This window comes from Papilio polytes, unplaced genomic scaffold (assembly GCF_000836215.1).
Source record: "Papilio polytes unplaced genomic scaffold, Ppol_1.0 DF824102.1, whole genome shotgun sequence".
NCBI lineage: Eukaryota > Metazoa > Arthropoda > Insecta > Lepidoptera > Papilionidae > Papilio > Papilio polytes.
This window is the reverse complement of record NW_013525102.1, coordinates 5,581,758-5,593,767: the sequence shown is the minus strand read 5'-3', so window position 1 is coordinate 5,593,767 and position 12,010 is coordinate 5,581,758. Positions and strand designations below refer to the sequence as shown.

Below are 12,010 nucleotides of genomic sequence, written 5' to 3'. Positions count from 1 at the left end.
CGGCTTGCCAAGGAGAACCCGGGGGTTCTAACAGCCGTCGCTAAAGGCGCCAACATGGCCGTCGCCGAATGCCAACATCAGTTCAAATACAGAAGATGGAACTGTACGACGAGGAATTTCTTAAGAGGAAAGAATTTATTCGGAAAAATTGTTGATCGAGGTAAGACATGTTCTAATATCCATTTTATATCATTCTCGTGAATACTGAAACGCCGTTTAAGTATGTAATAGTGTCTTAAATAAGGCCATGTTCCAAATTCCTTACAAACTTTGACGTCTGTAAGATGGTAAGCGCTTACGAAGCGAATTGCTTCAGTATCCATTCGATTTGGAGTCCTTTACTAAAACAAGTTAAACTTTTCGAGTAACTAATTAATAAATTTCTAGTGTATATTTATTGATAAACAAAACATTAATTTGAACGCTATGTATATCATAATATATTTAATAGTGTACACAAACCTTTAAATATTTTGATACGATGTCGAAGTAAGATTTATTATCTACACCATAAGTCTCTTAAGCGAACAACTCCAGCAAATTATAAGATAAGCATAATGGAAACTGAATATTAAAATTATTTATTATAGTCTTAATTAGGACCTAACGTTGATCAGGCCTGACAATTTAATACCTGGCTCACGTTCCTCGATCCGATATTTAAAAAATAAGCGGACAATAAAAAACACAAAGCTTAATTTGAGATTTTAGCAACACGCGTCATTCGTTTGTTTCAATTTTTATTATCGAAACAAAGCTAAAAAAACAAAACTCGACATAAGAAGATAAGCTCTAAACCTTTTGCAAAACACTAAAGAATACATTATCTCTCTTCGTGCTTTAGTTATAATCTTTTAAAAAATGAAATCAATAAGTTGTAGCCAAATCTGAAATTCGTACTTTGTTAAAAAAGTAAACGGCAACTGTTGTTTTTTTTATAACAAGTCCCCTTAATCCCGGTTACAAAGAGTAGCTACAAATTAAGTGATATCTTTAGTTGGCAACCCTTTTAAAAGATTTTATCTGTATTCATGGGAGGGTAGCGCGTCGGGGGCACATATAAAGGGCTCATCAAGATAAAACGTCCCGGATCAATTACATGCGACCGAGTGACGTTCGGATTCCCGTTTATCGATGTTGCTTTTTATTTGAATTTCGAATGCATTTTTTTTAAATGGACGTTATTGCCTTTATCCAGCATGTTCGAAACATTTACAATAGTTGTGATAAAAGTGTTTTCAAAGCTATTATTTTATCTCATATTGAGATTTAAAAAAATAGACGGATATTTTAATAATTGTTCAGTCAGATGCCTTCAGATGTAGTCAACCTAGTGTAGGAACTGATCTTAGTATTGGATCTTAATCTATGTCAATTCCGCTTCGATGCATTATAGATAATGAACTAAAAACGTGTTTCATCCTCTTAACACCGGTTCACAATTGCGCCGGTTTCCACTGCGTCTATTCAATAGAATTAGATGTTATCTATAGATAAAAATCTGCAAAAAGCTCACCATTAGCTGTATAATAAAGATTGGACTACAAAATTGAATACCCTGTCTCCTCAAAAAGGGAACGGGTCGTATTTATTTTCTGTAACGCTCAAGAATATATACGCAATAAGAAAGGCGAGATTGATTCATAAAGCACTCACGAAAATTAAAATGTTTACAACAACTTGTCCGTACTCCCTTTTGCTGTCAAGAAATTTTAAGATGTTGCTTATTGTTATAAGAATAAGGTTGAAATTAGATTGTGTATGTTGTATGTATATGTTTGAATAAATTTGTCGCTTGGGTCAGGTCTGCCCTATCTCCGGTGTCCGATTTCGATGCTTTGTATGCGATACACCTTATTATGGTCTCGCGAACATCTGGTTCATACATCGCATTTATTCATTATTACGGCAAAAAGGCCAGACCAGGCAATCAATTTTTAAGTATTTTTTTTGGGACGATAAAATTAAAAAGTAATAAATTTTAACATAGCCAAAGGAAGAGTTCAAGCAACAGTGATGTTCTTGCACATTTTTAACATTATGATAGTGAATGTAATAATTTTGTTGTTACAAAACATATAATGTGACCTACATCGTCGATAATAAAACAAATTGTACCAAAAATAGATGAGAAATGTACCGGATTTAATCGATAAAAGCGCATAACACTAAAAGGCATAGACGGGGGTTCAGCTCACATTAGGGGGTTATCTTCAAAATTAAGAGCATTCACTCCCGTATCTCGTTCTAATTCGATCTCATTTCGAATTCGGTATGCGAGATATCGGGATCGTATTGACCGGTGCGGTCCGGTTATTGACCCAAAAGCTTCTTACGTTAATGACACGCGCAAACGGTTTGGGTAAACGATGTTTCTATTAGCCTTCACTTGGAAATGTCTCTCGGACATAGAATAGGGACCTTTATCAGACTCGACATACTGACCTACGGTATTGAATGCTCTCTCTTTACTTGTACCCTTAGTAGCGTTTAACGAACCACATTAATGACTTCCGCTAGTATAGAACTAGACTAAACGACTAAGAACTTAGTCACAATTAAATGTTAAATCTCTTGAAAATTGGGATATACCAATTAGTATATGAGTCTTTTCACCCTTACGATAGTTAATTTAAAAATAGAAAAACAACGTAATTGACAGTAAAAGTAACTTTGTATATCTTTAGAAATATTGAACTATATCATAACTGTTCATTGATTAATAGCTTTATTATTTATTATAGTTTTGTAATCGTTTAGAGAAACGCCTCGACACAGTTATGCATGTCAGAGAACGCCTAAAGCAAAAATAAACGTAGTAATTTTATTCAATAGCCAATAAACTATAAAAGTAGAGTAACATTTTTGTAAATTAAAATCCAGTGTACGGGGTTACGGACTACCGTCGTAATTTAAATCGATAAAAATAAACAAGAGATAATAAAATGTATGTAAGTTGATGCATTTAGAGTGTATTGCTTTATGAAGGGAGGTCGGGACGCCACGCGGGTATAACAGGTCCCACGCAAATACTATAAACATTTTTAATACATCGAAATTACGTTTGTGAAACGAATAAAAACGGACATGCGAACTCCGCAGGAGCTCGTCACAACGCTACTTACATAAAAAATGTCGTATATTTGATTTCAAGTCTGCTCAGTTCATCTGAATAGGGTTCCGTTTTAGTAATTATCACTCGTAAGTACAAAACACTTTAAAGCGGAACAAAATCAGACGTTGACACGCCATTGATGGTCTTGACGTCTTCATTGCATTGTAGCAAACCTCAAGGATCGTATTAACACGGACGATGACAACTTTATAAAGATCCTTTGTAGAAAGGGTCATTGTCGAGCTGAGAATAGATCGATAGGGTCCGGATGCCCGCTGCGGGCCGCCCGCCGCGCAGTTTAGCGACGCCTGCACGCACGGAAGCGTCCTACACCTATAGCCGATCCTAATAGCAGGTAACTCACCCAATAAAACGACCTTAGGAATATTTCTCCTACTGAAGTCATGTCTCCCGATGTCCCGATCTCGTGGGTGGATAAAAGGTACAAAACGTTCCGCACCCAAAATAAAATCGGATATAAAATGCCCTCGACGAAATATGTAATGCTCAATTAGATAAGACTTTTAGGTTGGTGGCGTTTGAATTGTTTTTGAGATACGAACGATTTGTGATTCAGAAATGGGTCGATGTTAATGCGATATTGTCGATGCGAATATACCTTGTCTTTTTTGTTTTTTATTAACGGTTGCATTCCGAGATAGCTCACTTAAAGACTAATTATGTTCGGTGCGTTTTTTTTCGTTGGCAGTTTGAAAACAAATGTCTTTGTGCTGTGTATGAATGGTGAGGGAGTGGTAGGTGGTAGCGAGTGGTAGCCGGGGCTTTGTGCCGCGCACAATGAGTGATATATGAGCGACGTAATTCTGAATTGTCACAGGAATGCCTCCGTCTCGGGATTCAATGTTAAATTATCACCCATAACATGGCATAACGAAAATGAATTACACCACTTTATTACTTCTATTCTAGTCGTCCTTTTACTATAAAAATTCCCTTAAAGTGTCCAACTGTCCGTTTAGAAGAAAAAGAGAGATTATTATAAAACAAATGCTCTTTTACGACTAACTCTCATGAAATAAAACAATAACCGTTAAGAATAAATGCAATTATCACAATAATTTCATTTTTCAATCTATAAAAAAAAAAAGATTTTGATATTTTATCAAAGTTCATCATAATAAATACATCCAATAGTAGATTAAAGTCATTATATTATCGTTTAAAAGCAAATAAGCAACCTTTATGAGCTCATCGTGATCGTGTCCGATGCAACGGTCCTCGACGGTATAAAAGCCAAACAGGTGATTTATGGCTGTTTTGAATAATCACGTCACATCAAATTTGAATAAGTTGAATCGCCATAAATAAGGTACGAACGTTCTGAGGCGCGAAACCATAATAAGTCAATCTTTAGAATTAATCTTACCGGAACACATTACGACGACTTAACGCTGACGGGTACAGATTTAATTACAGCGTTAATTTTGAATTATTTAACAGCAATAGTCGGGGCGTTCGTCAATTGTCAACATTGATTAAGTTTTATTTAGCCCAGGCTTGGACATGGCTTATTTACGACTTTTTGACTTTTATAAATCTTTAACACCTCTCTTAACTGCCAATCGAGCGGCCGGGAATTATCGCTCGATGCTCGGTCGCGTTGTAAAACGACCCGAAGACCATTTATTACGCACAGATAATTCACCGACAGCACTTTATTATCATTTATAATAATAAGTTTTATTGGTTCACATTAATCATATTTGTTCTTATTTGACTCTGGTATGATGGGAGCGAAAATGTCTTAATAAACCTATAAAAATCCGGTTTCTAAGTTTTACTTTTTAGTGAACGAATATGTAATAGTAATTAATGTTGATAGTCGAGTTTGTGTCAGATTTTGTTGGTTAATTAACCGTATAGATAAAGTAAATCCGTTTTTTATTAAATTTAATGCCGTGACTAATGTACCGTCTCCGATGTGCGTCTTTACATCTGTCATAATTATTCTACGTCGCGATTTATTTGCAAATCTCCTTTGTTGTCGGGAAAAAATCGATGGTCGACCGCAGTGCACAAATAAAATATTGATTTTTTTATTCGTATAATCCCATTAATTATTTTAATGTTGTCTTTGAGTATGATAGTAATGATTTAAAACCGTAAAATTAACTTTTTAATTCCTTCCTTCGAGTAATAATAGAAATACGGTATCGTATGTTTAGAGCGCACACCTTTCAGTTAACTATCGCACGCTGTTGTCCGATTGTCGATTGTTTTGCTGCCAATTTAACCGTTTAATTGCACGACTAAAATTCGGGTATGTGCGCACCTTCATACAAACTCATAGGAATCAATGCGCGACTAAACAGTTGTGCGATAATGTAATCAACGGTGTGCGCGCGCTCTTGAATTCGTAATAAATTACGTAAAAGTTGAGGCTAGTTAATGAATCATTTAACGAACAACCTTACCATCGCGTCGACAATCAATACGTCTGTAACGCTGTTAAAATTCCATATAAGCAATAAAATTGCGTTATCTTCTATCTTGTATGCATAATAAAAATATCAACATTAAATTCTCAGCGGGCATTCATAATATCAAACCTAGATATTATCCGTTGTACGATGTAACTATATTAACTCCCAGCACGTGGTGCAAGCCACCCGTAAACGGTATTTCTATAACTTCGATATACGTAAACAAAAATAACTATTATTCGCCAAATATTGTAAAAACTGATAGACATAAGTAAGAAAAATCATGTGTCACTATCACAATGGTGATAGTGATAATGATTTAGAGACTATCTTTTGCTTCCAACTCCTACCGCGAGGTATTAAAACAACAAAAGTAACATATGTGTTCATCAAAACTTTGTTCTATATCTGTGTCAAATTTCATCGTGATTGGTTTAGTGGTTTTGAAGATATCTTCTAACAAACATCCATCAATCTAAACTTTCGCATTTATAATATTAGTAACTGGTGCTAGTTAAGATAACGTTTGGAAAGGTGTCGCAATCAACGATATAATTATGACCCTGTCCAAACAACTACAACTTTTATACGTCCGTTAAGATGTCAACAGTAAATAGGATTAGCCGAAAGCTATCATTTTACGAGCGTAATTTACGTGTGCCATATTTAATTGGCCAGCGTCTATTTGTTATAGTTAATGCGAAGGAACGTTTCCAACTCATTACAGAAGATAAATGCTTGACTCCGCGGCCGTTCGCATTCGGATTCTGCGCCTTGAATTAATTCCGTCCGAGCATTGAATGATGGCGAAATTGACATTAAAATTCCCGCTCGAACATCTCAAGTAATTGCTGAATAAAATACTTTTGTGTAACATCAAAAATGAAAGCACAAAAAGCGAAACCGAAGCGGATAGCCGCGCCGGTGTGCGCTCGGTGTAATTTATATCGGGCCCACGATGACAACTCAATAAAAAAATGATTTCATTTGCTTATTGAGTCCTTAATAACGTTCAACCTCGTTCTTTCCACATATTGTTAGTATAAATACGTATAAATATGTATAAGTTAAATGCTTTGACAACATTCCTTACTACTGAACTGGTGGACATTTACTGGGACCACCAAGGGTGATGGAATTAATAATTTTGACGTCTAATTATAATAATTATGAATCATTAATTTTTTGCGCAGTAGTTTTAACCTTGAACACTTTTATTATTAACTTAATATGACACGAATATTTTTTATTAATCTTACTATCTCATTAATATTATAAATGCGAATGTTTAGATCGATAGAAGTTTGTCAGAGTTTGTAGCCTAAACTGATAGTAGAACACAAAGGTTACTTGCTTTTGTTTTTTTATTCCACGCGTACGGAGTCGCGGGCGACAGCTAGTTGCCGGTTTGCTCGTTTAATTATCGAACTTAAGTACAATTATTTACTTATTTTATTACACAAGACTTCTGAATTTGTGAACGTTTAACGATCTGCCAATCGGACCACCAAGAGAGATGACGGAATATTCATTTTATTGTATATTAATTTAGTAATGAGTTTTGGTAGTTCAATGCATAATGCATAAGTTTCGTAACAATGTAAACCCACACGATATGATTTAAACAATGATTTCCTTACAAATATTACAAGATCGTAAATCTCATATTTCCTCATTAGGTAAATTTAACAATGTGTTTCATGTCGATATTTGATATTGCATCATTAAGTAAATTTACAAATGTATACAATTTTATATTTAAACTTCATTTCTTTGTTAACACATCATTATCTTATTGTCGGTTGTATCGTACACATAGACATTGGATATCGAATATTAATCATTAGAGTACGAAGGCTATTAAATCGATATTAAGAAAGGGAATTCGATGCGCGCCCTCTTGTAATGATCAGATTTATATTCTCCCGTGTAGGTAAGCAATTCTTTTATTTTCAATCTTCGAGATATACCCTCTCTCTTTTAATTGTATTTTATGAGTATTTGATTCTAATGCGTAGCTATTAATTATTTATAGTATTCGATACGGGACTAGATGGATTATTGTGTTGAAGTATTACTGACTTTTTTATTAAATTGTAACTTTGTGTGAATTCACTGTATGACGGTTTTACTCGTTTTTTAATTATCGCGAGATGTTAAATGGGAATTATAAAGAGGGAATTATATATTTTAAATACCGATCGAGCATTAGACCCTCGCAACCCGTTGCAATTTGCGATGAACTCCGAATATTTTCGATACTTACCCAAGTTAACGATATGAGATTTTTTTTTGCTCGCATGCCCCAAGCAATAATAAAGTTTGATTAAAATACAGGACCCTCTTATGTTTGGTATGAATTAATTATGAGAATACCGTACATGCCTATGTGAGAAATGTCGTAAACAATCCGTTGTTATTATCAAAACAACAATATTAAAGAAGGTTGTTTCATTACGAGCCCACGCGCGCATTCTTCAATTCGCTCTTAACAAAACTTATTTGATATTCTTAAGTTGATAATTAATATTTTATTAGCCTTTGTGTCATAATATTTTTATGATTTATCGAATATTTTATTAACGGTACTGTGAATTGAGTCAATATTATGAATACTTAATTGTGAATGTTTATTTTTTCTTTTTATCACTTTACATGCTTCTAGATATATCGATACTATTGATTGTTATTTTGATAAGGGAAGTCCAGCATATTTTCTTCTTTACCAATAGGATTAAGTTCTTGTTTTAAGTTTGTTATTATATGACAAAATATTTGATCAACATTTACTTGTTCGTAGGATGCCGTGAGACGGCGTTCATCTACGCAATAACGAGCGCCGGAGTAACACACGCGGTGTCGCGCGCCTGTGCCGAGGGCTCCATCGAGTCATGTACGTGCGACTACTCACACCTGGAACGTACGCCGCACCGCACCCGCGCCGCCGCCGCCGCCAACGTGCGCGTCTGGAAGTGGGGCGGCTGCAGCGACAATATCGGCTTCGGCTTCAGGTTCAGCCGGGAGTTTGTCGACACCGGTGAACGAGGCAAGACCTTAAGAGAGAAGATGAACCTACACAATAACGAGGCCGGCAGAGCGGTAAGTTCATCTCTTCATCAAACATTTTAACTTCAATTATGTGTTCTACCTACGAAGCTTTAACGTGCTAAATTAGAAACACTTGTCCCCGTTTTCTAATAAGTTGGTTTAATACCACAGGAGTATTAAGCAACATTAACGTACGTATACTGGGTTCATGATTCTATCGTAGTAGGCTCGGTAAAAGACTCTAAAGCGACGTTATTAATCGAGAAAGTTTGTAATGAATCCGGTTCGACATCCATTATATCCAGTCGAGTCACGTCTGTGACAAAAACGAGGCAATCAACGGGTAAAAGTTTGTGAGTGATGATTGGATGCCACCGCACCGATCGGTCGACACTCTTCGTCCAATCGCCACTTGAACGGCAGCCGTTTATAAACATCCATAAAACAATCGCACTCGGACATGTCGCCGCTTCGTGTTTACATTACCATTACGGGTGACGATCGATTGTCAGCCACTTGACATGTCGCTTAAGTCTAAAATTAATTATGCGCCAGACGGCGGCGGCGCGGCCCATCGCGTGGCGACGTGCACCGGGCACCCATTCGTTGCGCTCGCGCTTCTCCCTCCCACCGCACACCCACATTTGCATACCCACTGTCCGTTCCTGCCTAAAATTCATCAAAAAGGATCGCCGGACGCCTCGAGTCACCCAGGCGCGTCGTTAACTGTCGCGCTTAATTCCCGTCACGACACTCGCGCTGGGTGTCCGTGTGATGAATATTCACAGCATTCCATCGATTGTTTAACGCATATTTGGACACTAGAGCGTACTCGGGCTCGGCTATCTACATGTGAATGAATAAATACCGTCTGCTTTCTACGAAGCGCCTGCCTCGGTCCTTGTAAAATATTTACAGTCTCCAACCCCGCGTCATTTATCTACCTTCTAAGAATGATGAATGTCCCTAGAGTATGATTTATTGTATACGTTCGCGCGGTGACGACTGGCCCACCTCACCACGATTTGTAACAATTTGCTCGATCGTGAGATGCGATCGATGGAGTGTGCTTGTTAAACCATCGATCACCTTTCGACTGTTATCGAAGGAATTTATAGATATTTGGACATCATTACAGACCTCCTCGCGAGACGTTACTAATTAAGTTTTCAATGTTTCATCTTTTGTTTACGTATTGTTTTTTGTTGCAGCATGTCCAGTCAGAGATGCGTCAAGAATGTAAGTGCCATGGAATGTCTGGATCGTGCACAGTGAAGACTTGCTGGATGCGCTTGCCGAGTTTCCGTTCCGTTGGAGATGCGTTGAAAGACCGATTCGATGGTGCATCTAGGGTTTTGATGAGCAACTCTGATGTCGAAACTCCCGTACTGAGGAATGATCCCGGAGCACACAGAGTGCCGAGGAGGGATCGCTACAGATTCCAGCTCCGGCCGTACAACCCCGACCACAAAGCCCCGGGGGCGAAAGATCTCGTGTATTTAGAGTCTTCCCCGGGCTTTTGCGAGAAGAATCCTCGGCTGGGCATTCCCGGCACCCACGGGCGCGCTTGCAACGATACGAGTATCGGTGTGGACGGCTGCGACCTGATGTGCTGCGGTCGCGGCTACAAAACCGAGACCAAGTTCGTGGTGGAGAGGTGCAACTGCACCTTTCACTGGTGCTGCGAAGTCAAATGTAAAACGTGTCGCACGGAAAAAGTGGTCCACACATGTTTATAGATAGTCGAACGCTAATGATGTGTACACGTATGTGATCACCGAGAGAAACCGCGCCGCGTGTCGGCGGTACCTCGGTCGCGACGGACGCGAGAGTGGACCTGTTTCATAGTGAGCAGATAACAAACGGTGTATATAATCGCGTCATTTATTCCTCTTCGGAAGATTTATGTAAATAGTTCTTTCTATGCTACTATTGATTTTTTATACACTTGTAAATGATCCGACCTAAAATGAATATAAACGATTGCTCGTTTAGTTAATTTATTTGGCTATTAAGTGCGAACATGTGATCTAGAAGGTAACTTTTGTATACGCTGGCGTTAGGATATTAATGAGGCCAGTTTTACGACGATTTATTTCTGTCACTCCTACCGACTTGCTTACATACGAAATTGGACTTGTTGGTTTCCTTACCCGGCATGGCAGCTGTCAAAATTATTGATTCTAATTATCGCGCTGACATGATCTTGATGTTCCGGAGAAACGAGTCACATCACATTAAACATCAAAGACTACTTTAAATGGTATTAGTTGATATCATTTCAAAGTTAAATATTAATGGAGATATTTGCCGTTATGTTACGACAGCAATATTTATATCGGCTTTACAAATATTTTTTGTTTTATCGACGCATGAGTCGGGTGCACGGTCGCAATAACTGTTTTAAGGCTCGGGAGCGAAATTATCTTGTAATTATAATTTTATATTAATTATTTGGCGAGTTAATGGATTCTGTGACTTAACATCATTTACATAAAGTGACTTCTTGGGTGTTCGCCGCCCGAAGCTGCGTTCGGCCCTTATCGGTCAGTAAGTAGCGCCATCGTAAAAGTGTCCCACATTACGAGATAAACGCTCTCGAGAATTTTAATTAAATATTAAACGAATTAAATAATCAGTATTATACATATAATAGTGAATGCGTGTTGCGTCCGATACATCTAGATAAAGCAACGTGTAGTCAGTTGACGCACTGTGCTCATTACCGTTCTTATAAAATTAATTATTGTACAGAAGCATGTTTAACTACGTCGTTTCCTATTGTAATATAGTTTAATTATTTCATTAGTAAGAACTGCGAACTGTTGACCGACATTGAAATAAAACAAAATCTTTTCTCAATTAACCGGGACTTTGACTTCTTCCAAAATGAGTTTTATTTATTTTTCAATGATACAAAATTAATGACAAGTCGACAGTTTGCAAAAAAAGCTTTATTAATAATTAATATGCGTTGAGAAGAATGATATTTCAAATGTGATATAATGTTAGGTTAGGACTATTCGATATATAGAATGGCCTAAAAATGTACAGTCAGCTACAAAAAAATGTTCACGTTTACCAAACTTTAGAAAATTGTTTAGGATTTTGTTTTTAAAAATATGAATACATCTATCAGTCAATAGCATGTAAACATAGAAGCATACAGCCACACAATCATTTATGTTAAATACACACAATATAATATGTTTTTAAAACCGAAAGTGTATACAAGTTTCTGTTGCTTGGTAATTGAATTCATATTTATGCAGCTAACTGTACTTCATAATCCAATCCTTTTTATTAAGATATTTATTTTAAACCATTTTAATTTATACCATGCTCTAAATTTATTTTAGAGTTGAATTTTAATTTCAATATAATCCGATAAAATATCGGTGAT

At 36.9% G+C, this 12,010-nt stretch overlaps 1 protein-coding gene across 1 annotated transcript; it reads left to right on the top strand.

The window, feature by feature from the left end:
* The first annotated feature begins 6 nt into the window (after window positions 1-6).
* On the top strand, window positions 7-10,987 carry LOC106099686 (protein Wnt-1). Its single transcript, XM_013278295.1, has 3 exons — window positions 7-160; window positions 8,360-8,658; window positions 9,819-10,987. The coding sequence occupies exons 1-3, from the start codon at window positions 55-57 to the stop codon at window positions 10,344-10,346; spliced, it is 933 nt and encodes a 310-aa protein (XP_013133749.1). The 5' UTR covers window positions 7-54; the 3' UTR covers window positions 10,347-10,987.
* The last annotated feature ends 1,023 nt before the right edge of the window (window positions 10,988-12,010 follow it).

Coding starts and splice junctions, on each gene's coding strand:
- LOC106099686 (XM_013278295.1), top strand. CDS start 55: ATGGCCGTCGCCGAATGCCAACATCAGTTCAAATACAGAAGATGGAAC. Junction 161..8,359: donor CGGAAAAATTGTTGATCGAG/GTAAGACATGTT, acceptor ACTTGTTCGTAG/GATGCCGTGAGACGGCGTTC. Junction 8,659..9,818: donor ATAACGAGGCCGGCAGAGCG/GTAAGTTCATCT, acceptor TTTTTGTTGCAG/CATGTCCAGTCAGAGATGCG.